General features: G+C 54.3%; 6 protein-coding genes and 1 non-coding gene across 7 annotated transcripts; 6 read left to right on the top strand and 1 right to left on the bottom strand.

Moving 5' to 3' along the window:
• Positions 1–319: 319 nt before the first annotated feature.
• Positions 320–390, bottom strand: LINJ_11_tRNA1. Its single transcript has one exon. It is a non-coding gene; the product is annotated as a tRNA-Gly (tRNA).
• Positions 391–2868: 2478 nt separating this feature from the next.
• On the top strand, positions 2869–6051 carry LINJ_11_0590 (conserved hypothetical protein; the record flags this gene model as incomplete). The annotated part of the gene is made up of 1 exon (XM_001463823.2): positions 2869–6051. One exon carries the CDS (start codon positions 2869–2871, stop codon positions 6049–6051), a length of 3183 nt encoding a protein of 1060 aa, XP_001463860.2.
• Positions 6052–7023: 972 nt separating this feature from the next.
• Positions 7024–8247, top strand: LINJ_11_0580 (tetratricopeptide repeat (TPR) protein; the record flags this gene model as incomplete). Its single annotated transcript, XM_001463822.1, has 1 exon — positions 7024–8247. One exon carries the CDS (start codon positions 7024–7026, stop codon positions 8245–8247), a length of 1224 nt encoding a protein of 407 aa, XP_001463859.1.
• Positions 8248–8858: 611 nt separating this feature from the next.
• On the top strand, positions 8859–9257 carry LINJ_11_0570 (conserved hypothetical protein; the record flags this gene model as incomplete). Its single annotated transcript, XM_001463821.1, has 1 exon — positions 8859–9257. The coding sequence occupies one exon, from the start codon at positions 8859–8861 to the stop codon at positions 9255–9257; it is 399 nt and encodes a 132-aa protein (XP_001463858.1).
• Positions 9258–12179: 2922 nt separating this feature from the next.
• LINJ_11_0560 (putative protein kinase) lies at positions 12180–13916 on the top strand (the record flags this gene model as incomplete). The annotated part of the gene is made up of 1 exon (XM_001463820.1): positions 12180–13916. One exon carries the CDS (start codon positions 12180–12182, stop codon positions 13914–13916), a length of 1737 nt encoding a protein of 578 aa, XP_001463857.1.
• Positions 13917–17861: 3945 nt separating this feature from the next.
• Positions 17862–19262, top strand: AAT15 (putative amino acid permease/transporter; the record flags this gene model as incomplete). Its single annotated transcript, XM_001463819.1, has 1 exon — positions 17862–19262. The coding sequence occupies one exon, from the start codon at positions 17862–17864 to the stop codon at positions 19260–19262; it is 1401 nt and encodes a 466-aa protein (XP_001463856.1).
• Positions 19263–20845: 1583 nt separating this feature from the next.
• Positions 20846–23008, top strand: LINJ_11_0540 (conserved hypothetical protein; the record flags this gene model as incomplete). The annotated part of the gene is made up of 1 exon (XM_001463818.1): positions 20846–23008. The coding sequence occupies one exon, from the start codon at positions 20846–20848 to the stop codon at positions 23006–23008; it is 2163 nt and encodes a 720-aa protein (XP_001463855.1).
• Between the last annotated feature and the right edge of the window lie 419 nt (positions 23009–23427).

Raw genomic sequence — 23427 nt, 5'->3', positions numbered from 1 at the left:
TTAAAGGAAAACCTCTTCGGATGGGGTAAGAGAAACGTGTTTATTTGCTTGTTTTTCTGACCGGGTGTCATCGAAGTCCTGGCCGCTAACGTCCGTAGCGGTGCATCGCCCGCCGCCCCTAGCCCAGGCCGTGGATACGTTTTCCCTTTAAGGTGAAAGGCGTTCGGTGCGGGCGAGGGGGAGGCCGCTTAGTTTCCATACGGGTGGGGCTTCTTGGACCGTGGAGCGCCACGCGCCGAGATTTTCGGGTAATTTGGAAGAGCCCTCCGCCCCTAACCAAAAAGGCCGCCACCCGCCGGCGCTCCTGTCCGAAAAAATTTGCGCCGCCCGGGAATCGAACCCGGGTCAATACCTTGGGAGGGTATCATCATGCCACTAGACCAGCGGCGCCGTACAATAAACCCAAACTAAGCTTTACTTCAAAATAGGTTCCGCAGCGAGGAAAACGTGGACGAGTAGGGGATCGAACCCTAGGCCTTCCGTATGCGAAACGGACGCTCTACCACTGAGCTACACGCCCATCGAAAGGTCCAAGTGCTGTAGAGACACCAATGGTGGATGTGCAAATGTTTATATTTTGTCGGGCCGTATAAGGTGAGATGGTCGAGTGGTCTAAGACGTTGGATTAAGGTTCCAATCCTTTCGAGGGCGTGGGTTCAAACCCCACTCTCATCATTTTTCGCGCCACAGGCGCTTGTCGCCCCCGCTGCCGTACCGACGCGACGACGAGTACGACCACACTTGAGTGAAAACACCATATCCCGTCCGATTTGTGAAGTTAAGCACTCACAGGCTCCGTTAGTACTGAGGTCAGTGATGACTCGGGAACCCTGAGTGCCGTACTCCTTTTTTTCCGCCGCACCGTTTTCGTGCTCACCCTGCCCTGTTGGTCTTGGGAGGCGGCGAAGCAGCGAGTGGAACGTTGTTCAAGTCAGTCGTCTTTCTGTTCTCGCGGCGCAAAGGAGGAGAGCGTGGGGGCTGTGAGCACAGATTTTGAGACCACCTGGTTGCGTTCTTCGGAAAAGGGCTGGGATGGGGATAGGGGAAGCCCGCGATGCCTTTAGCCAAGTATCGGTGTTTCTTAAACTATGGGGACGGAGGACGTCCTGTTGTGTTGTTGAAAGTTCTTCGGTTGACTATGCAAGCGGTAGGAAAAGACGTCTTTTGTTCGTGTAAGCGGAAAAGTATGATTGTGCCCCTCACCTCTCCCTCTACTTGCGCAACGAAGTTGGGCAGAGGATGTGCAGCTGGATCATGTTCTCTTGAATCTCAGTGGCCGCTGGCAGCAAGGCTCGAAAAGGAGGTTCACTTTAGTTTGTTCTCATATTTTCATAACTCAGGTGCACTGTTCGTCTGAGATTTCTTGAAATGATGCATAATTTAGTGGAGGTTTCTTTGGAGTTTTTGCCTTGATAGCGCTGATTACGAAGGGCATCTCCGTCCGTGGCATCTCAGGGTCCGCCGCGCACCTTCTCTTTTGGGAGGCCGAGCAGCCCCCCCCTCCCCCTTCCCTCTCGCTCTACCCTTGCCAGTGCTGAACAGCCCCTGGTGGTGACAGGGCCAAGCATCTATGGCGTAGGGGTGGCCAGAGCGATGTATCCCCACGGATGCCGGCGGCCGGGCCCTGGATGGCGCTGCGTCGGGGCGACTTGTGACCGTGCACGCGCCCGTGCCGTCCATGTGATGGGCGGGGTGTGTGCGCGACCCGAGCGTATCCCACGCCCGGCCCTCACGCTGCCTACTGGTGGGTGGGCCCGGGTGCCGCCGCGAGGGATGCACGACGTGGCGACCCGCCTGCTGTGCGCGGCTGCGAGGCGACCTGCGGGGCGGGAGGTGGGCAGTGCTCCGATGACTGAGTCGGCGCATTGCTGCACCGCGTGTCTGGCGCTGCTTCGCACCGCGCGATGGGGGCGTGTGACATGCCTGGTAGAGTGAAGTTTTACTCATTGTGCGCTAGGACGTTCGTGTTAAATGACCGTATTTTGCCTTGGGAGCACTGTCGACCGGGATGAAGGAGTCGATGCAGTAATATGTGATGTTTCATTTCTCTTCTTCAATTAGTCGAAAAACTGAACGAGGGCTTTGTGCATGCAGCGTGGTTGCATGGCTTGCGAATCCGCGAAGTAGAGCTGAACGCTCTCTTCTGTGAAAGCTTTTTGTTTGAGTGTCAAGCGTGAGAACGCGCAAGGGTGAGAGGCAGCCCTTGAAGGAGATCTGGGTTGACATCTTGCTAGTGTGTCGAAAGAGCTAAGCAGCTAAAACGGGTAAAAAGGGGACGATTTTCGACTGTGCGAGCAAAGTCATAGATCCTGGGAGGTCGTGGCGTGGAGCATGTGTGTATCATGTGACCTCGTTTCTTCAAGGGTTGAGAAAAAAGAGAAAACGACTGATGCGCTGTGTGTTGTCAGGAGTGAAAGCAGAACTGATCGAGTGGCGGTATCCTCCTTTTCTAATGGTCAACTTAGATGCGTGGCGAAGCTGAAAGTTCCTATGTGAAAGTCGAGGCAGAAAAATGTTTAGTTTTCTCCCTTATGCCCCACTGGTAAAAAAGAAGCTCCCACACGTACATCACTTTTGCTGCAAAAGCAGACCTGGCGTTGCCAAGCCATTCGTGCTCTCTTTGCTCTATGATGCCGTTAGCGGTGAGTGAAGCGCTGGAATATTTCTTCAGCAACCCGCTCTACTGCTTCTCATAAGAGTGCAAAAAAAAGATTGTTGTGCACCTGTTGCTTTGCTGCTGCGAAGAAAAAAAATGGAATGCTATCTCTCTCACATTCGATTTCCTCTATTCTACTGAAACTGGATGTTGCCATTTGATGAAAATGCAATCAACAGTGCTGCTCTTTTTTTCCTGTAAAAGAAACCAACATGCTAAACGTCAATGCGAAAGCGTTCGTTCCTCCGGGGGTGATTGAAGGGGCACCTCCGAGCTTCCATACAATTGGCTGGTACCGATACCGACTGAGCGTTCCGGTTGAGAGAAAGATGAGCGTTGTTCAAGAAGATCGGTACTTGAACAGTATTTCCTCACTTTTGTCACTTAAGTATCTCTACGCCGAACGTGGTGGATTGGATGAAGACTCACTGCAGTACTTTCTTAACGGGCAGTTTATGGTGTCGAGCAATATCCCGTCAAATGGCGACGAAGAGCATGTTTCGTCGGGTTTTTTGCTTTCACGGTCTATCTTGACGCTATACACGGAACTCACCGCTGTCGCACATTTAAATGATTCTCGCGGTCTTCTCGTGCACCTAGATTTACCAACTGAATTCAACGGCGACGTCGCCATTTTTCTGGCAAACGCCTGGGAAGCATTTTTTGCGGCCGTTTCGGAAAATGCTAGCGTGTCAGCAATCGGCTACAGTCGATCGGTGGTTGGCATGGGCGGAATTCAGACGAACGGGACATACCGGCACTATTTTTTCGCAGCGTGCACTTCACCTGAATCGCTAGAGGTGGTGGTTGGGGGCATCATGTCTGAGTCTCCTGTTTCCGTTGCGCGCATTGTGCGCATGAAATCGGTGGTGCCGTACCTCTGCAGTCCTCATTTGCAGCTAGGCGTCATGATCACTGTCGGTGAGGAGGCGAAGCTTAGTGCAATAAAGGATCGGCGAGCCGATTTTTCACTGGAAATGAAGTATCGGGCAGACGATTTTTTCGAGGCGTGGAAGGCGCTGCGCGACGTCGAGACGCAACTCTTGGAGATACTCAACGGAGATGTAAAGTGGGACCGAATTCACGTTTTGCACCTGCACGTTGATCCGGCAGCGAGCGAGAACCCAGTTACCATTCCGCTTTGGGACATAATTTGGTATATTGGACTTTTGTGTGATGATTGTAGCGCTAGCGTCATTGGAGTTTCATTTTCCACCTCCTCTCTCGATGCGGCGACGAGAGAATTGCTGAGTCGCAACAAAAGCGCACCGTTTTATGTGTGCAGCAATCTTGACGCAATGCTGGCCGCAGATTTGTCACTTGACACAAACCACACATATTACGGGGGCGTTCCTTCGCATGTGAAGAAAGTTCTGCCGTGCTGGGCTTGGGCATCAGCCGCTAGCGCAATGGAACTATGGCAACGTGTTCAAAAACATCTTTCTCCAGTTCAGATGTTGACGCGCATGTCATTTGCGGACGCTGCAGACAGTTTTGCGCGAGGTACGTACACGGTTCACCGAAAAGCTGTGGGAACGCCTGTTGTTGTTGGAACAGATGCAAAGGGCAACATTTTCGGGTTTGACGTTGCCCATCACAGCGTCTTTGGCCTTCCCCTCTGTTTTGGTGGAGCCGTAGATCCGGTGATTAATTGTGTGTTCAAAGGCACGGTTTCCCCTTCGTATCGAAGCAGCCTGGATTATCGCATCATCATAGACGACGTTTTGCTTTTCAAAGGCAAGGAGACCAAAGGCATCCCGTTTGCTGAACGCATGCGCATGCTGAACAGTGTTGGAATTGAGGACGAAAGCACATGGCCGCACGCCCATCCTGCGCACATTGTTATTCTTAAAGCAGAATGTCTTCCGTTAGATTCCTCCAAGAAACTCGTCGATACCCCAGTCTTCGATCACAGCAATATGGGCCTCGTGTTTACACCATCGATACAGCTGGATGACGATTCGGTATTTCCCACGTTCGTCTGGCTCCCTCCAACGTCCCTCACTGTGCGTTTTTCGGTCGAAAAAGTTGTGGTCGCAAACGAAATGAACGAGGGTTTTGACCGCGCTTACCTTGGGGTCTCTTCCAACAGCGTCCACAACAGGATAATCATCCCCTACGAAGGCGAATTCGCAGATTATCAGAGGGAGGCGTACCCCACGCTGGCTGTGGGTTCAATTGTAGAATGTCTGCTTCGCCGTGCCGACGATGGCGCTCACTGGTGGGATGTTTTGCAGGACTTTGACGCCGCCGAAAACTGCGAGGCAGACTCATTTGATCACGTTGATGAGCTTGTTCATAGCCCTGGCGTGACGCAGGACGAGATGCTGTGGCTTTTGAAGGCGCCTTCTTATCAGTGCGAACGGTGCCACAAGGTGAACGACGTGGGGAGGCGGAATAGTAGGCACAATGCGTACTGGTGCAAGAACTGCTGGATCGAGACGGGCCACGGCGATTGCATGTACTGCGGGCGTGCTTTTGCGCTGGGCATGCTGGACGGCACCAGCAATCTTTTCTACTGTGAAGAGTGCTGGAGGGCGTTTTCGACCTTCAACACGGACGCTGAAATCGGCTATCACGTGCCACCGCCGCCAAACGCGACTTTCACACAGCAGGTGACCACCCGATGTGTATCTCTCTTGATCGATCTGATGAATCCGAAGACGCCGTCGAACGATGTTTTGGATTTGTGTTGTGGCGGGTCTGTTGTGCGTAAGTGGATGCGCAATAAGACCTTGCGCTATGTGGGCATCGATCTGAAGCGCAGCGTGGTTGATGCGACAACGAGCGTCATTTCCAGCTCGAAGGAAATGCCAACTGAGGCACGCTACGACGTCATCTGCGGCGATGTGTTTTCCGACGACTTTTGGATGAGCACCATTGTGAAAATCCACCCCCGACAGTTTCATGTCATCAACTGTTTCGCTGGGCTTCACCACGCGTTTTGCAGCGAGGAAAAGGCGCGTCATTTTTTGGGCAGCATCGCAAACGCCCTGGTTCCTGGTGGTACCTTTCTCGGTATGTTTATCGACGCTAGCGTTCTTTTTGCGAAGGGAAAGAAGTACGCAAATAGCATCATGAAGGCGGGATGGTCCGTCGACTCTGTTCCTCGCATCGGTCACACTTTCCAGTTCACCACCAACAACGGACCAATGCGTGACGTGAACGTCATTCCCATTGATTTCTTGATAGCGGTGGCCTCGGAGTATGGGCTTCATGCAGTTTCCGAGGCTTACTTGACGTTTCGCGAGCTGATTGAGAAGGATCCCAGCTGGACCAAGGTTCCTTCCGCGGATGAGAAGGAGTACCTGTGCGCGCGGCGAACATTTGCATTCAAGAAAGAGAGCAACGAGCTGGCACCGTTCTCGCCTGCACGCAAATCAGATACTGCTTGAAGTGCTGAACGCCATCCGCTGGGGGAGGTTGCTGCTTTGGCTTTTTCTTTTTGCTTTGCTCGTTCGCCGCTGATGATCAAAGCGCAGCGGCGGGGGCCCAGTTACGCAAGACGGCTTGTTTTGCTTTCTTTTCTTGGTCCTTCTCTCCAGCACACATACCACTGAGCCCTATGACTTACGGTAGCTTTTTTCTTCTTTTTCAGCTCTCCACCTTTTTTTTTGTGTGACTGGTTCTCTCTTCTTTTGTTCTCGTTACGGAAGTCTGTGAGGTACGCTCTGATTGATAATTGTTTTTCTTTAATCTGGAGTGAGGACTCAAGAAGGCTTACTTAAGAGTTACTTGAAAAGAGGAGCAAGCACGCAGATTCGCTGAATTTTGCGGCCGCACGCTCTTAATTATCAAATGGATACTAAACACTGGCACGCATTGTTCAACTCTCTCCGCCGTGTTGTGCCGTGCGTCCTCACTATTCACACCATCATCACCGTTTTTCCTTGTTTATTAAAACCTACAAGATTAAGTAACCCTTTTCTAGAAAGCGAAGCAAATCGTACAAATTAGCAGGGGCAAATACGACGACGCTGCTGCGCGTCATGGCGATCGCCGTGCGATTGTCCAGATACTTTCATCCCTTCAAACCAGCCTTCAGTAAGCTCCTGCCGCAGCTTTGATGAGGTCGGAGGCGTGGGTCCGTGCAGTTCATTCGCTGCGGTAGCGCGAAATGGAGGGGAGAGGATGTGTCACATATGCTTCTCTTACTACTTCATCAGACCACTTTTCAACTACTTGCTTCCTCTTGTGCTTTACACATCATTTGCCCTTGGGATGAGAATCACGACCGTCTGGTGTCTTGCGTATCTAGTCATCTGCATCGCCGGAGCGTTTTCGCTGAAGCCGAGCGCTTTTTTTTCTTTGTCTCCCGCGCACTGCGCATCTAATAGCTCTTTCACACAGTCCGGCAGCACGTCGCCATGCCTCCGAAAGGTTTGTTCAAGTCCGCGGCAAAGGCTCAGAGGGCAAAAGCCAAGAAGGAAAGGCAGCTGCTCGAGGCGCGTATGAGGGAGTGCTACGAAAAATGTGCTGAGGCCCGAGGATATCTAGAACCGACAGGTCGTAGCGCGGAGCCAAACTTCACCAAGGCCAAAACGGCACTGGATGCTGCCATTGAGGCATACGACGCAAGCTCGCTTGCGTTCTTCCTGCTCGGGCAATGGAACCGAATGCAGGGAATGTACAAGGAAGCGATCGAGTGCTACTCTCACGCGCTGGACTTGGAGCCAACAAACGTGCAGGCTCTTGAATGGCGCGCAAACTGCTTCCAAACCTTGCACGATTACCTGCACGCCATCGAAGACAATACTAGTATTATCTCGCTAGATCCAGAAAACGATCATGCGTACAACATGCGCGGTCTTTGTGTTCTGCAGAGCAGCGTACCGGGGTTGCGCTTGCGCTCCGTTCATTTTGAGTCCTGCGTGCGTGACTTTAGCGCCGCGGTCCGCCTCAACGAGGCCAACTACTACGCTATGGCAAACTTGGGCAAGGCGTACGAGGTCCAAGGCCACTTGGAGAAGGCGATCGAGTGCTACGGAAAGGCGCTCGACAGTAGTGAAGGCTATGCCTACGCGAGGTTTCGCCGTGGATGCACAGCGTTGCACATGGCGGAGAGGTCAATTCTGCGGCGAGAGGAGAGCGAAGGGAGTTCTGATAGCGACGCGCCGGAGGCATCTGCCGACGCGGCGAAGGCAGTGCATGGCAGCTCAACCCAACACATGACAGAAGCGGCCTCCTCGACTATTAGTCGAGTCCCTGGCGGCGCGACGACTCTCAAGGAGGTGAAGGCCGAGGTGCGCCAGCAAATTGAGGAGGAGGAGGAAGCGCAGAAGGCAGCGAAGCTGTTGAAGCTGGCTGATGGCGATTTCACTATGTTGCTAGACCGCAGCCCGGAGGCAAAGATACTCACGGCGGATGCGACCGTGGTGCTGAACATCGGCATTTGCGCACTTTTGAGCAAGAACATCAACAGGGCGGAGGAGCATCTGAAGCTCGCTCAGGAGATCGTGGCAAAGAGACCGGGCCTTGTCGAGGAGGGGGAGGCGCCGCCGCTTGAAAACATGGACACCTTCAACAGCGTACTGGCTATTCGGTTGAATGAGCTGCAGAAGTTGAAAGACATGGCGAGATCCGCGGCATGATATCGCGTATACGCCCTTTTTCTGCGCACATGTACAGATGTAAAATACCGTTTTGTTCTTTGGAGCGTGCTACATGGTGCTGAGGGTTTCATTTTCCCCAATGGTGCGCCTAGTGGTGCCCTATGGGCTTCGCCTTGATGCGAAGGCGAAGCTTGGCGATGCGGCGACACCCTCGCACATACGAAGTGGGGAGGACCCCGGTGAGTCGGGTTATGCGTGTTACAACCTACGTCAAGGTAACGTACGCTGCGGCAAAACGCACACTCCCTTGAGTAGCTTACGAGGGGCCGGGCGGACTTGAGTCGATATTTGCGCACGCGGTGCTCGCATCTCGTCAGACGACAATGCGCACGCGTGCCAGTCATGGAATGACTAGCAATGGGCGGTGAGTGAAAACTGTTTCCTCGGGCACCTTTGTCCTGTTATAAATTATGACTCCCTCTCTCTATCCTTGCCCCTCTATGTGCGCCTCATTACATCGATTATAAACGCAAAAGCAAACCACACGCACCATAGCACACAAGACTCAGTATCGTTCATAGTGTGATGCTGTACGTTTCTATCCCATTAGTCGCTTTTGTTCATTTCTAGTATAGCACGTTCGCCCCAGCATGCTTCGCTCTACGCTGACGAGGCGGAGTGGCTTCAGCGTGAAGGAGCTTTACCCGTATGGGGTGCCGAGGCGCACATTTCCGTACCGCGAGCATCAGAAGCAAATCAGCTTGGCGCCTACCGCAGGCGGGTTTTATGTAACCAAGCACGCCCTCGGCTGGCCGTTTCAAATCCCGTTTGAGTGGCTCTTCTACCGCTCGTCTGTGGCCTTCTTTGTATTCTGCGTAGCGTATGATATGCTCTTTGGCCTTCCACACCCATTTATGAAGGAAGTGCCGCCGGGAACGCCACATCACTTTTTCTTCGGTAATGCGGGTGGCACCCCGCACCATTTGTGGCAGTACCAAGACGGCTGGACGGTGCCGAACATGTCTGGTGGCCGGCGCTGGTTCGATTAGTATGCTCTCGCAGCCCACGCTTGTCGAGTGAAACAGTTACGTTCAGAGGTGTGGACCACATCGAGGAGAACGCAAAAGGAGACAAGCACCGCTACGATTTTGTACCACCCAATAGTTTGCAGTCACTTACATCATGCAAGTGGGAGAAGAGCTGGAGGCCTGCTTTTCACTTTCGCCTAGAACTGCTTAGCACATTTATAACGGCTACTACCTGGTTCTGTCATGCTAGCTCTCCATACCCCCATCTCCTTTTCCTTTTCTTCGTTAGCGGTATGCTCTTTGTGTGACAGGTACTCTGAAAACAAAAAACAAGAACAATCAAAGAAACAGACGAAGAGCATTTTATTGGCCCATCGACCCTTTCCTGTGTGTGCGCTTGCGGCATTGGAGGGTGCTCGGTGGAAAATGAACAACTCACCTTTTTCCCTCTCAAACGCGCTTGCTCTCCCTCCTTTAACGCGAAGGAGTGTAAGTACATATGATGTCCCTCACCAGCTGATATATATATGTGTGTGTGTGTGGGAGGGGGTGTATGACAACTGTCCCTCTTTTTTCTTTGCCACCTTTCTCTTCCTTTTCCTTTCCGTGTCTTTGGCGCCGTCGTAGCTTCGTCGTCTTTTTCACACATGTGCGGTTGTGTCGCAGTGGATCGAGCGTCATGTTAGCTTTACCCACTTCTCTCTTCTGGACACACACACACACACACACACACACACAGGCGAAAGCATACAACTACACGCGTATGCGCTCTTCTTCCAGCTACTCTTGCAAACCTCAGTGGGCACACTTTGCGATCTCTTCGTTTATTACCGCTTAGTTGCCCCCTTCCATTTTGCCGCTCCGCCCACCTTTTTCTCCCCCCCCCCACACACATCAGCACTTCGCCCGCTGTCTTTTTTCTCTCACAATTTTTATCCCTTGTTTCTCATTGTTTGCGCTGGTTCGCGTATGTGTTCACGATGGTGCAACACGCAGCGACGCTGAGTGTGCCGTGTCGTTACGCTAGCCTAGTTTCTCCCCCTGATTTGTCTCCCGCTCTTTGGTTTGTTCTTTTCTATGTGTTACACTATAGCCTCTGTTAAGTTCCCTTTTGCTCAAGTCCTTTGAGACTGTTTTACTGTGTTTACTTCTGTGCTCTTCTTCTCACACTCCCTGTCCTTCGGCTATGGTATTGCCGCTTTTATTCTTTTTTTTCATGAGGTGAAGTCTCCATGTGTTTGCCTTTACTCTTTCTGGCGGTCCTATTTTTTCTTTGAAAGCACGACTCGTTGCTCATGTTGAATGCTTCTCTCCTTGCATATTCCTCATGCCAGAGAGCACTCTAGCCCTCTTCTGTCGCATGTTTCTCCCTTAGAGAAAAAACGATTTCCATATCTCCGCGCGCTTCTACGCAGTTCTCGCGATCCACATGCGTACACGAAGGCACGCACGAACAAACATACAGCGCGGTCACCTGTCTCTTGATGTGCTTTTGGCATGGGGCTTCGCCAGCGCCGACAAAGGTGCTCCAGCTCCACTGGCGATCAAGCGGGGTGATACGCCCAACCCGTCACCGATAAGCAGCGAACACCACGCTGCCTTTCGGCGGCCCAAAGAGGGCCTGAGGAGCGCACCGCGTGGCATATAAGCGGTGAGCCCCGCGCTTCGGGAGAAAGACCCCCCCCCCGCACGACACAGAACGGGTTCGTCAGGAATATCGTTCTACAAATGGTAGATCTTGACGCGGCGCGCCACGGCGCAACCCAAGGGGGGGCCGCGTACCAGGCGATGATGTCGACCCAAAAAGGGATCCGGCGCGGAATGGCCGAGTCACAGCAAAAAAAAGGAACGAGGCGCCACCTGTCTTCCGAGATGTGTTGCTCCCGATGGCGAGTGGGCCGCCAGGGATGCTCTGAATCGCGCTTCTTCTGGCCTGGAAGACGGCGCCGTGATGGGATGATCTTTCGAGGATGACGGAGCGGACCAATGTTTCTTGAGGGAGGGGGGCAACACAGTCATTCCTAGCTTCGGTGCGGTGGCAAGCATCAGTTGCACACTCCCTCTCCCGCCGAGCCTTTAGTCGTCGTGGCGGGTGGCCTGAAACCCGCCATTGCAGAGTACTTGCGACGCAAGTGCGGCAGGAGAGAAACCCTGCGCTTCAACCTTGCGACCGCGGGAGTTTGGGAGTTGTCACGGCCGCTGTGCTCCCGGTGACAGCGTAATCAAACGCCGGGCGCTGACGCACTTCACAGCGCAGATGATGGGAGCGGGACTCCCTTTGAACCTCGCCTTGGCGCTGGCACGCCACTGTTGGCTGACCAAGGCTTGCAAAGAGCGGCCGAAACAGGTTCACGCCGCTCTTCCCCGTGCATGTCCGTATGGAAATGCATGCACGTTTGTACATCACCCTTGGCTACTACGCTCTCTCTATCCCGCAGCGCACTTCTTACGCGGTACGGGGCAGAAAAAGTGGTAGCCAGGCGGCGAGGATGTTCTAACTTTTATCTTATCTGCCCCACGCTCTCTCTCTGTTATTCTGTATACACATATATACATTTTCTCCGGTGCGCACCGCTGCTTTTCTTGCTGTTTTTTCACATAGACGTCTTTTTCCTCTCTGCACCCTTTCAGAGACGAAAACAAAAAGAAGAAAAAGGTGTGAAAAAGCATCAACTGATTCTCTTGTTGTTTTCTTTTTTTTTTCGTGTCTGTGTGTATGCTCAGCCCTCCTTCTCTGCTGTTTTTCTTTTTTCGTACATCCGCACAGACGCTTGAGTTTACATTGATGGCACTACATTCGCCCAAGTCTATCTTGCTTTCTTCTCGCGTGCTTGATTTCTTTCCTGGTCTCACCGAATGTGAAGCAAGGGTGGTGGAGCGAAGGAAACGTCTACACAAATAGGTGCAAACAAGCGAGATAGTGACAGGGCTGGATGGGCCACCATGTCGATTGCCTTTGTAGGAGTTTCTGCGGTGCCGCCCTTGGAGAGGCAGAAGCAGAGGCTGGCAAACATGGACCCCTCTGTGTACGCGGTCTTCGAGGAGTGCCGGTACAAAAGTCTGCTTGCCATCTGCCATCTGGCCCGAATCATAGATGCTGCCATGCGTGGGCTTGACGAATCGACACAAGTGCCCGCTTCACAGCCGTGCGAAGACACAAGCCACCACGATTGTGCCCTTCGGAGCGCAGCGAACGCAGACAGGGAGGAGCCTGTCGGACGTCCAATAGCGGATCCCACCATCAGCCGTGGTAGCAATGAAGATCTACCCCTCTTCATACCTTTGATGGACGACAATTCGGACGTCTCATTCTGCTCCATGTTGCACGTAGAGGCGGAGAGTAGCTCCAACGCAAGTGGTCTGGGGTACTTGTCCGAGAACGCCGCGAAGGAGCGAAGCAAGCAGAGCACAGACATGAAAGCCACCTCTCACGCCGCTCTCGGAAACAGGGAGCGTGACGTTGCCCTTTTTCCCCACCTCAACGGCCACTGGGAATGCGGCATCTTTGGCGGGAAACGGGTGTACATCGATACTGGTGGCTTGTACCTCGGCCGCGGTGCGACCGCGTTGGTTTACGAGGGGTGGATGGTTGTCACGGACGCGATGGACGGCAGCGAGGTGTGCCTCGCCAAGGTTCCGGTCGCAATCAAGGAGGTCACTTACAATGCGAAAGATAGAAGGCTGCACGACTTGTACGAGCTGGCGGTGAATCTGCGCTTGAATATGGTGCATCCTGGAATAGTGCACAGCTACTACGCAGGCACGTACATGCCACGCCTAGCTGGCTTCCGCAGTGCAGAGAAGGCGATGGTGTACGCGCACCTAGTGTTGGCGCGCAGTGTCACAGGGAGTGTTGCAGATGTGCTGAAGCGCAGTGGTCCATTTCCAGAGTCGGAAATCAAGCGGTGCATGACGGAGATATTGTCGGCGCTCCAGTGCGTTCACGAGGACCACAACTGCGTTCACAACGACGTAAAACCGCACAACATTCTCATCTTCGACGACTCTAGTGCCTACTACGCTGAGTTCAAGTATCAAATCATTGACTTGACCGATATTGCCCCGGCTACACCCATCGAAGACGTTCTGCGGGATCTTGCCGCCGAAAGGAAACAGCAACAGAATATTTTCTCGGAGAGGGGTACGGTTATGTACATGTCCCCAGAGAGCTGCCTGGGGCTGGGGACACTGACAAGCAACGATGTATGGTCGCTCGGCATCACGGCGTTCCACATGGCAACGGGAACGTTGCCTTGGAGGCCACTGGAGCGGCAGTATCCCAGTATGATCCTGAACGGGTACCGTCGAAAGTTCACATTGCGGAGTCTAGTCGACATGCATGTCAACGACGCATTTGGAGCTTCTGGTTCTTGTTACCCGACTGGAACGGACAACCCTCTGCATGCTGACAGCGACGGTAAGCCGCGTGCCAGATTTCACGCCAGCAGCGCACCTGGCTCGAGGGCCACCGGTGGGGCCAGTTGCACAAGCCAAGTGTTCTGCGACCAGTACAAGGGCTTTGGGCCAATCCTTGACATGCTGGACGAGGTGAGCGTCTCAAGTGAATTCCGTAGCTTTTTGGAGCAGTGTCTCACTGAGAACCCAGTCAAGCGCCCAACATGCCGCCAACTGAGAAGCCATCCATTTGTGAAGGACGTGACGGTGGCGTCGCAACACTGACGTCTCCCCATGGCTGTGCACGCGCACTGCCGTTGAGCATTTCCCTTTTCTTTTTCTCTTTTCCTTTGCAGGCCCTCTTCGCTCTATATTTGTTTTTCATTTTTTTAATTGTTTCTCAAAGGTACTGTCCTCTCTGAGTCTTTCTTCATCCCCCCACGTCGCCGCGCCACTCATCTCTGCCGTTTCCCGTCGCCAATGGTGAGCCGACGCGCACGTATCTCTCTTTTTGGAGGTTAACTGCCCTCGTAGAGTTATACAAGGGGAGAGCAAAGGGTTCGAGGGACGTGAGTGACACTGATTGCTCACCCCGCGTCGGCCGCGCAGATGGCGCACTGAGGTTATCTGTTGGGCTCGCTCGGCGGCTTGTACGGCCGTGGAGTACCGCTGATGATTGTCAGTCTCCGAGTGCGCAACCGCCATTTGAGCTGACTGGCAACGTGGTTAAAACGGGAGTGGGGTGCCGCTCGTTGCTAGTCCTTTATGACTGCACCTGCGGTACCTCTTTTTCATTTCCTTTCTAGCGGTGGGCGTGAATGCTCTGCAATTATACTCGTCGCAGATATGATTTCTTAAAAGGGAGAAGCGAGGAAGTTTTGGACAGCCAAAATCGGTTGCGTGCGTGGCTTGTGCGACATTTAGAGGGGGATGCAGCGAAAAGGGGGAGAGGATTGAAGTCAATGCACCCACTTGCGCCAGTCATTTGTTTTTTTTTATTGTTTGGCTTTGCTTATGCGTGTGTGTATTCTTCATCCGCGCCTCACTATTCCCCCTTCCCTCAACGCATGAACTTTATAACCTGCTCGTTTTTCTTCTCGTCTTTTTTCGTGTGCGCCCTAATGCTGGGGGGGGGGCATCTCCGTGCGTGGCATCTCAGGGTCCGCCGCGCACCTTCTCTTTTGAGAGGCCGAGCAGCCCCCCCTCCCCCTTCCCTCTCCCTCTATCCTTGCCAGTGCTGAACAGCCCCTGGTGGTGACAGGGCCAAGCATCTATGGCGTAGGGGTGGCCAGAGCGATGTATCCCCACGGATGCCGGCGGCCGGGCCCTGGATGGCGCTGCGTCGGGGCGGCCTGTGACCGTGCACGCGCCCGTGCCGTCCATGTGATGGGCGGGGTGTGTGCGCGACCCGAGCGTATCCCACGCCCGGCCCTCACGCTGCCTACTGGTGGGTGGGCCCGGGTGCCGCCGCGAGGGATGCACGACGTGGCGACCCGCCTGCTGTGCGCGGCTGCGAGGCGACCTGCGGGGCGGGAGGTGGGCAGTGCTCCGATGACTGAGTCGGCGCATTGCTGCACCGCGTGTCTGGCGCTGCTTCGCACCGCGCGATGGGGGCGTGTGGCCGGCCGGGTGTGGGGTGGGGAGTGTAAGTCGTGTTGTACGGCAGAGAAACGCACACGCAGAAGAAAAATCTCTTCGTGTGCGTGTGCGTCACCGGAACATGCGACTGCGCGTGCGGGCTTTATACGAGAACATGAATGTGACCTCGAACGTCATCATTCATAGACCAGCGTTTTGTCGTGTGTTCTCTCCGCTTTCTGCTTGTTTCTCCTTCCCCCATGTGTGGTCCGTGTGGTGGTGCGCTGCATGTACCATGTACACATAGAGAAGAAGTGGGGAGGGGTTGAGGGAGGATTTCCGCGAAGCGTTTCTTCATTTCTTCATCTCATATTTAGCCCCTCCCCCTTATTTCTGGCCTTGTCTTATTCCGCGTGAGCAGCGCGCACAGGTTTCACTCTCAGCCAGTACGACCACTTTTGTCTGTTTTTCTTTTCCGCCCCCTTTCCTTGCACTGTAGAGGAAAGAGGGAGGGGCGGAGGCCACAGAGCACTTCACAAAGGAAGGCGTTGCCAAGGAAATAGGCAGCAAAGAAAGATGCACAGAGAAAAGGCAACATGATGAGAGGCACGAAGCTTTCTCTCGTACTTGTTCTTGCGGCGCAGCTCATCGAGATGACACTCATGATGCGGTCTATTCACCCTTGCACAGGCCGCCGTAATCACCTTCCTCGCCATCAATGCCTAGTGAGTTTGCTGTAAAAGAAAAGGAACCAGGAGCGCCCAACAAAGCTGCTCAGAGGTGCGTAGCGGAGCATCCTGTACACCATCACACATACAGTTTCACACACCTGCGGTCGATCCCTAGCAGAAAGAGAATAGGTTTCTTTCGACCAGAAATGGTACCGGTGTCGTTGAGCGCATCGCGCGTTTCTTTCGAGTCCTCCTTCACTCGCTGCACTCTGCCTCTCTGTGCTCTTGCAGCTGATCATCAATATTATTCGGTTTCTTGTCTTTTGTAGTGGGCTAGCAAACAGGAGACACGCGCGCACACCAGAAAAAAGGAAAGAAAACGTGAGGAACTGTCTTTTCCGCTCGTTTGTTGCTTCTAGTGTTTAGTGTGAACATTCACGGTGCACAGGGTTGAATGCGAAAACCCGTCGCCCCCACCTTGCTCTTCGGAAACGGAGAGGACAGCAGGGGAAGAGTCTGCGAAGCGAGGCCCCGCATTACATTACGTGTAGGGGTAGGCCATCAGGAACCACACAAAGACGCTATCAATTTCGTACAAAGGACAGCACATCTGTGCGTCCGCTTAGGCGAAGCCATCCATGGGACCACATGCGCCATACGAGCAAGGCAACTGCGTTTTTGCTCATGCTTCCTTTCCCTATCCTCGCCAAGGTGAAAACCACAATGGGCTAAATCCAATGAGGTGTGCCCGTCAAGTTGAGGGGGGGGGGGCGGGAGGATCGAATCGGATGCGAGAGAGATTTTGCGCTCGAAGTAATATCAGCGTTATGGTCTTTCGGGTCGGCTCAACGTGATGCCATTCCTCTACCCTCGAGCAATTGCGGGCTCTGCTTTGTTTTCTAACCTTTGTCTCCGTATACCTCCACATTGTGTTTACGTTTTTCGCGCAACATGCCCTCTCAGAGATGCTGTGTCTCGCCGTGTACCTCTCGCGTTTCACAGAGTGAATTTATCACATCCGCGACTACAAGCTACCTCGTATCTCTTTTCCACAGTGCGCTAGCTGCAGTGCCTCTATTGTGTGCTTCAGACGGCTCTCATCTTGGCCTCTACTGACGACTGAGGACGCGCTTTTCTTGGCGTAACGCGACAACACAGAATAGGCAGAAGCCGCGCTCACCCTCGTCAACGAGAACAACTCTACGCTCGCCCTTTCGCTCCTTGTCTGTCTCCTTTCCGTATTTCTCTTGGTTGACCTTTCTTTGTGTGAAGGTGAGGGTGGCTGTTGCAAGATAGTTTTGCTGTGCCCACTGTGCACCCGCTAGACTGAGCCCGATTTCCCTTCCCCCTTCTTTTATTTGCCACAGCTTGTGAGAGCAAGGCGAACCTGCACACAGAGAGAGAGGCAACACACACATACACACACACAGACGCTTTTCGGAACTTCTACTCTTTTCTTTGCTGCCAGATTCGTCTTTTTTAACGTACGCCGCTTTTGACTGTCGACGAACGAGGGTCTCTGCTTGTCTTGTGTTACGCAATCTTTATTACGTAGGCACTGCCCGTAGTCACGCCCTTGTGCGTGTTTCTTGTTATTTACTTTGTCCTCCTTTGTCTCGGTGTTCTTGTACTCTTTCCCGCGTTTCCTTTCGTGGTCCTTTGGTGAATGAGCAAATATGAACCCAATGGAATAGTTTGGCAGCTCTACGAGCATCCGCCTCGTAGTCATCTGCACCGCCCTGCACTACCGAACGGGTACCAACTCGCTTCTGTCGAATTATCCGCCGATACGTCACCCTATCCGAGCGGGAGCTTGAGCAGTAGTGGTGTCAAAGGGGGATACCCAGCCACGACAGACAGTTTCGGCGGCTCTTCGGTTAGCGTCGTGAAGAGAGACAATGCACTGGTACAGGACTCGCCGTTGTCACAGACGGCGCCGCCGCAGCGTAGGGCTCTCTCCACATTGCTTCTGACGGGGTTGATGTACACATTTACCATCAGCGGAGCCTACGGAATCGAAGAAGCGGTGATGGGCGGCGGTGTGCTCTTAACCATCGTCTCGATTATTGTCATTCCTGTGATAATGGGGGCTCCAATGGTGCTGGTTGTGGCAGAGCTGGCAGCTGCGGTGCCGTCCAACGCCGGCTTCCTCATGTGGATCAAACTGTCGTTTCACCGGTGTGTGTACCTTTCCATGGCAATCATGTCGCTCATCTACATCGCCGTTGACAATGCTCTCTATCCGACAATGTTCTCCGAGTATTTGTGCACATCCATCCGCTGCAGTGATACGGGGGCGAAGTTTCTGCGACTGGGAATGCTGCTCTTCACGTACGCCCTGAACATGCTGGGTGTGGAAGCGGTTGGCGTGACGAGTGTGGTGCTGACCGTGCTCACGGTGGCCCCATTTGTGCTCATGTATCTTCTGCAACAGCTGCACACGGGCTTTTACGTGAACTGGCCAGCCGTGGCCTACATCCCGGCATCCGTCGATTGGACTAGGTTTATCTCCACCGCCTCGTGGTGCCTCTCTGGACTTGAGCAAGCTGGGACAGTCGTGGAAGAGGTCGAGGACTCGCAGCGGACCATAATCGGATCTCTCATTCCACTTATTGGGCTTGCGGTGATCACCTACGTACCCCCCATCATCGCAGGTGCCAGCGTATCGAGAGAGCCATTGGATTTGTCGAAGTGGAAGACCGGCTACTGGGCGGAGGTATCGTACCAGGTAGGCGGTAACGCTCTCAAGTTTTTTACCGTGGTGGGTGGCGTTCTCTCGGCGTTTGGGCTGACACTCTCGGCGCTGTGCACTACTACACGCATCATTTCGGGGATGGCGCTCACAGAGGCCTTTCCAGGAAAGGTGGGGGTGTGGTTTTCGCGGCGCAACAAACGATTTGGCACGTACCACTGGACACTGACCTTCAACACAGTCCTCACTGGCCTCTTCTCGACGGTGCTGGGCTTCGGTTCTTTGGTGCTGGTGGATCAGTGCCTCTATGGCATTCGCGTTGTTGTAATCTTAATCTCGTTTTACCGCTTTCGCCAACTGTATCCGTATCTGCCGCGACCCTTCCGAATTCCATTCGACGGTTGGCGACTGCACCTCATGATGGGCGTGGCCTTGGCGTCGTCTGTTGCCCTCACCATTGTTTCTCTCTTTCAGGAAAAATTAACGGTTATTTTATGCGTCGCCGTCGTCGGTAGCTCCTTTCTTGTGTCATTTTTGTATTGCCATTTTGTGCACCGGCACGATTTCGCTGGCCGTATTGTCACCTTTGTCGCGATCCCAGTCAGCCGCCACAGCAACGATGGCGGCAATACGGATGCGGCTGCGACGCGCCGTGTATCGCCAGAGGCTCCTGCGCCCACAAGAGAATAGAGGCCGACCAGCTAAACTACTATGCATTCGTGAGACTCAAAGGAGAAAAACGACGTGTGAAGATCAGCTCTGCAACTGCCATCGATTTATGCTTCCTTTTTCCATTCGCCTTGCGCGCAGAGGTTTGCATCGCGGAAATGATATTTAGCCTCTCCCTCTTCCTCCCTCTCTCCCATCATCGAAGGCTTTCCTGATCTTTTTTTTTTTGTTTTCAGATGCTGCACTCTTCCTCAGGGGAAGCGGCAGCTGCCGCGGGAACTCCGGCTCTGCATTTCTCTCCTCTATCGGATGGCTGCCGAATAGCCTTCTTTGCGTGCCCCTTGCTGAACTTTTCTGTCGACGTGAAACGAGGACCTCAATGTGTGTGCGTGCGTGCGTGTCACGGCATCGGAACAGGAAGCAAATATAGCCGGGGTCTTTTTTTGTTTGGAAAGGGATGAATGCCACTCCTCGTGAATGCGTGTCCATGTGTCTGGGGAAGCACATGTAAAGACAACCTGTGGTGCCACTCCTGTTCGCCTTGCTCTCGAAACACTTTCTATGTGTTTCCCTCGCGTGCGCCTGTGGCAATGCTGCTAACCTGTGTGATCGCTGTCTTCGACGCACAGCTGCGCTCGGCTACTCCTTGTTTGGTGAAGCTCGATTAAACACGCAACACCGAGAGAGAAGGGGAGGAGGCAGACAACACCGAGAGGGTGATGTGCACACGTGTGCGCGCACATGCCCGCTCACGCTTGTGTTTGCGTGCTATGACAGAAGCGTATCGGTGGGTGATGCGGGGCTACAGGAGCGCCGTACCCTAGTGCCTTATCTTTTCCCTGACCGTCACCACAGCTACGATGACACGAGAGGTGTGTCGCCGGGAGGGGGCTCGGGGAAGAAGGCGGGATTGCCAGCAATGCAGTGCATCGCAAGGCGGTGACAAAGAACTATGTGAAGGGTGACGTTGCCAAAGCAGCGTGTACGCAGCGTGCGTTCAATCCACCCGCCCCTTCCTCTCTCCCGGCGAAGCCATCAAAACCCCCTGGCAGCTGCGATCTTGGAGAGGGTAGGTGAGGGGGGAGGGGTAGGATTGCACTTCCAGCCCCCCTCTCTCTCATAGCTCGATAGGGGGCGAGGGAGCCTACGAGAAACGTGAGCGAATACCCAAACAACACAAAGGAATCATAAAGAGGTTTGAGACCTCGTTTTGCCTCTTCTTCCTCGTACGCTGCAAGGCAACACCCCAAGCAAAAGAATATGCGGTATGCCACTGACCACTTATGCGGTATGGTTGCGTTGCCGCTCGGGCGGAACAAGAGGTGCCCAGAGGGCATGCAGGAGAACATAACTGCACTGGTATCGGCGCGCAGACATGAGTTCTCTTCTGTGCTGCTGTCTTCCGTGTCGCGCAGGCACACACACACACACACACACACACACACACACACACACACACTGTTCTTCTCTGCACCTCCCTTTTTTTTGTGGTCACGTTTTCCCATCATCGCCATGAAAACACACGCACACACACGGCACGCATGGGTGCCGCTCTGATTTATTGCAAAAGCCGCTGTTTCTCTCTCGACACGCTGAAAATCTTCATGTCTGCTGCCGCCGTGACTGCAGCATCTGGCCGCACTGCCTGGCCGAAAGATGCCCTATGCTACCAGTGTGCTCTTCGAATGTCAATGCTGTTCGATTACCCTCCTCCACGAGCGATGGGGCAGCTTCCGCCTTCTCTCGCATCAGGAGTCGTCTCTGCCCCTTCCGACGATACAGTGCCGATGCTGGACGATGACCACCATCCACTGTTCACTCTCGTCCATGAGACTCCTCGGAGCGCGCGTCGCTACTTTCGCGGCGCCCTACAACCGACTGTCACCACAGCAGACGGTCTGCAAGCGCCACGTCCGGCTGGCGCACCTGAAGTGGAGGAGACCACAGCTGCAGCGTCCACGGCGCATGGTATGCTTGGGGGTGATACTGCTCCCAAATACGCAGTATCGTGGTTGTGTGTTGCGTGCATGGGACTGTACCAGTTCATCGACCTCATTCACGCCCCTTTGGCGGCGGCTGCAGTGCGGGCAAGCCCGTTTTACGATTCTGAGGCCATCACCATCAACGTGAACATTAACCGTAGCTTCACTTTCACGTGGCTGGCTGTGGCAACCCGTTACTTCGACCTCAAAGGAACAGGCACGGAAAGACCGTTGCCGTCGTCGGTCGTGAAGGAGGAGCTGAGCAATTTCAAGGACTTTTACATGAGCGATTTGCGTGCACGCATTCTTCCCTATCTGTTGTACTCACACGACGATGTAGCGGCCTCAAGCGTGTCGGCGGCAGCCATCAGGAGAACCACGCAGCTTCCTGGGCTCGCCGTGTATGTCGACGCCGTTGGGGCGACGCTGCCAGATCATGCGAGAGAGGCGGGAAAGGAGGCCGCTGCAGGAGAGCCCGTCATCAAGCGCGCACGAACCGCGGTGACTGCCGTTGTTTCTGGGTCGGCGAGCTCTTCTAGGGCGGCTGCTCCAGATCGCGGCGGAACCAGGCCTGCTCTCGTCGCGCTGCAAGCGTTCCGCTACAGCGGGGCAAGTGAGAGCCTCGTCGGAGAAGTGTTTTGTCGTCATCACGCCACGGAGGGTCTGATCACCGATGGGCACATGCCCTCTGCGTACTGCGGAAACCGCTCTACCGAGGTGCTTCCGTACAGCGTCATCTACGACTATGCAGTGCCGTATCTTACCAAGGCCGGATGGATGCCGGCGACAGCGACGGCCGCGAGAGAGGAAGGACAAGAGGATTGTCGAACGACTGCCCGGCAGGCAGCCAGAGTCTCCTGCCGACTGCATCACACGAACATCTACCTCATGGGAAGCTATCGCAAAATGATGCGCAACATGTCACAGTCTCCGTGGTTCCTGAATGGGCAGCGCATCGGCTCATTCTCTCTCCAGGAGGTCATCGCAAACCCGCTGCTGCCCTTCTTCTTTCCGGATATGCCTGCCCTGCCTCCCGAGACAGCGGAGTCGCCCGCGTTGCCCGCCAGAGACGAAGGGGAATTGACATCAGCTGCACCTCTGGCGGTAGAGCGCGGCGCCCACGCCACACGCTGGCAGGCTGTCACCCCGTCCGTCGCCTCATCCAACCTCGTCTTCGGCTACAATCGCTACAAGTTTCACAGCGCCGGCCGCGAGGATGTGGATGTGCGGATGCTCGGTGAGGGGCGGCCGTTTGTGCTGGAGTTTGTTTCGCCGATCCGTGAGCGCTTCACCGAGGAAGATCTGCGCCGCCTCGAGGCGTCCATTTGCTCCAGCCACGAGGGCAGCGTAGAAGTGCGTCAGCTGCGTCGGACGGATGCGGACATCACCGTCCGCCTCGCCCGTCATTCGGAGAGCAAGGTGAAGCAGTATCGCTGCGTCATCTGGTCTAGCCGTGCCATCGACGACGTGGCTACCGACCCCCATGTGCGTACCATTCACGCTATGAGGGACTTGCCGATCCAGCAGAAGACGCCCCTGCGTGTGCTGCACCGACGCTCGCTGCATCGTCGGCCGCGGCTGATTCACTCGATGAGGCTGACGCCTCTCAACACGCATTGGTTCCTGCTCGATCTCGAAACTCAGGCTGGAACCTATGTGAAGGAGTTTGTGCACGGTGATATGGGTCGCACGACGCCGCACTTGGGCATGCTGCTGAATGCCCGCACGGACATCATTCAGTTGGATGTCGTTGGGATGGCCATACACGACTTCGACCAAGAATGATGCGTTTGCGAGCGTTCTGCAAACTAATGGAAAGTGAGGGGTGGCGGTAGCGGCTCGACGAGCGAAGGTGCCTGCGGTACAGGCCGAGTTTGTGCATACTGAGCTGCATCTGACGTGCCGTCTCGATGCCGACGTTGAACAGCGCGCACCCCCTTTTCTCCGCTCCCCTTTCGAGTAACTAAGACATATACGCAGACGGGGGCGCACTGGCTCATGTGTCTCTCTCTCTGTTGTGCACAAAAAAAAGCAAGCAAGCAACAGCGGCGAGGTATCTGGCACCGCGATGACGGAGTCTCTCCCTCGCTTCCGTGACGTGACAAGTCCTCCGCTCCACGTAGCGATGCTTACTGCTGGTCCTACCGCAGCCCAGTGGCAGTATCTTCGTGGCGGAATGCACCACCTTTTCTAGTGGCTTGGTG

Source organism: Leishmania infantum, chromosome 11 (genome assembly GCF_000002875.2).
Source record: "Leishmania infantum JPCM5 genome chromosome 11".
Taxonomy (NCBI): Eukaryota; Euglenozoa; class Kinetoplastea; order Trypanosomatida; family Trypanosomatidae; genus Leishmania; species Leishmania infantum.
This window is presented reverse-complemented; position numbering and strand designations above follow the sequence as displayed.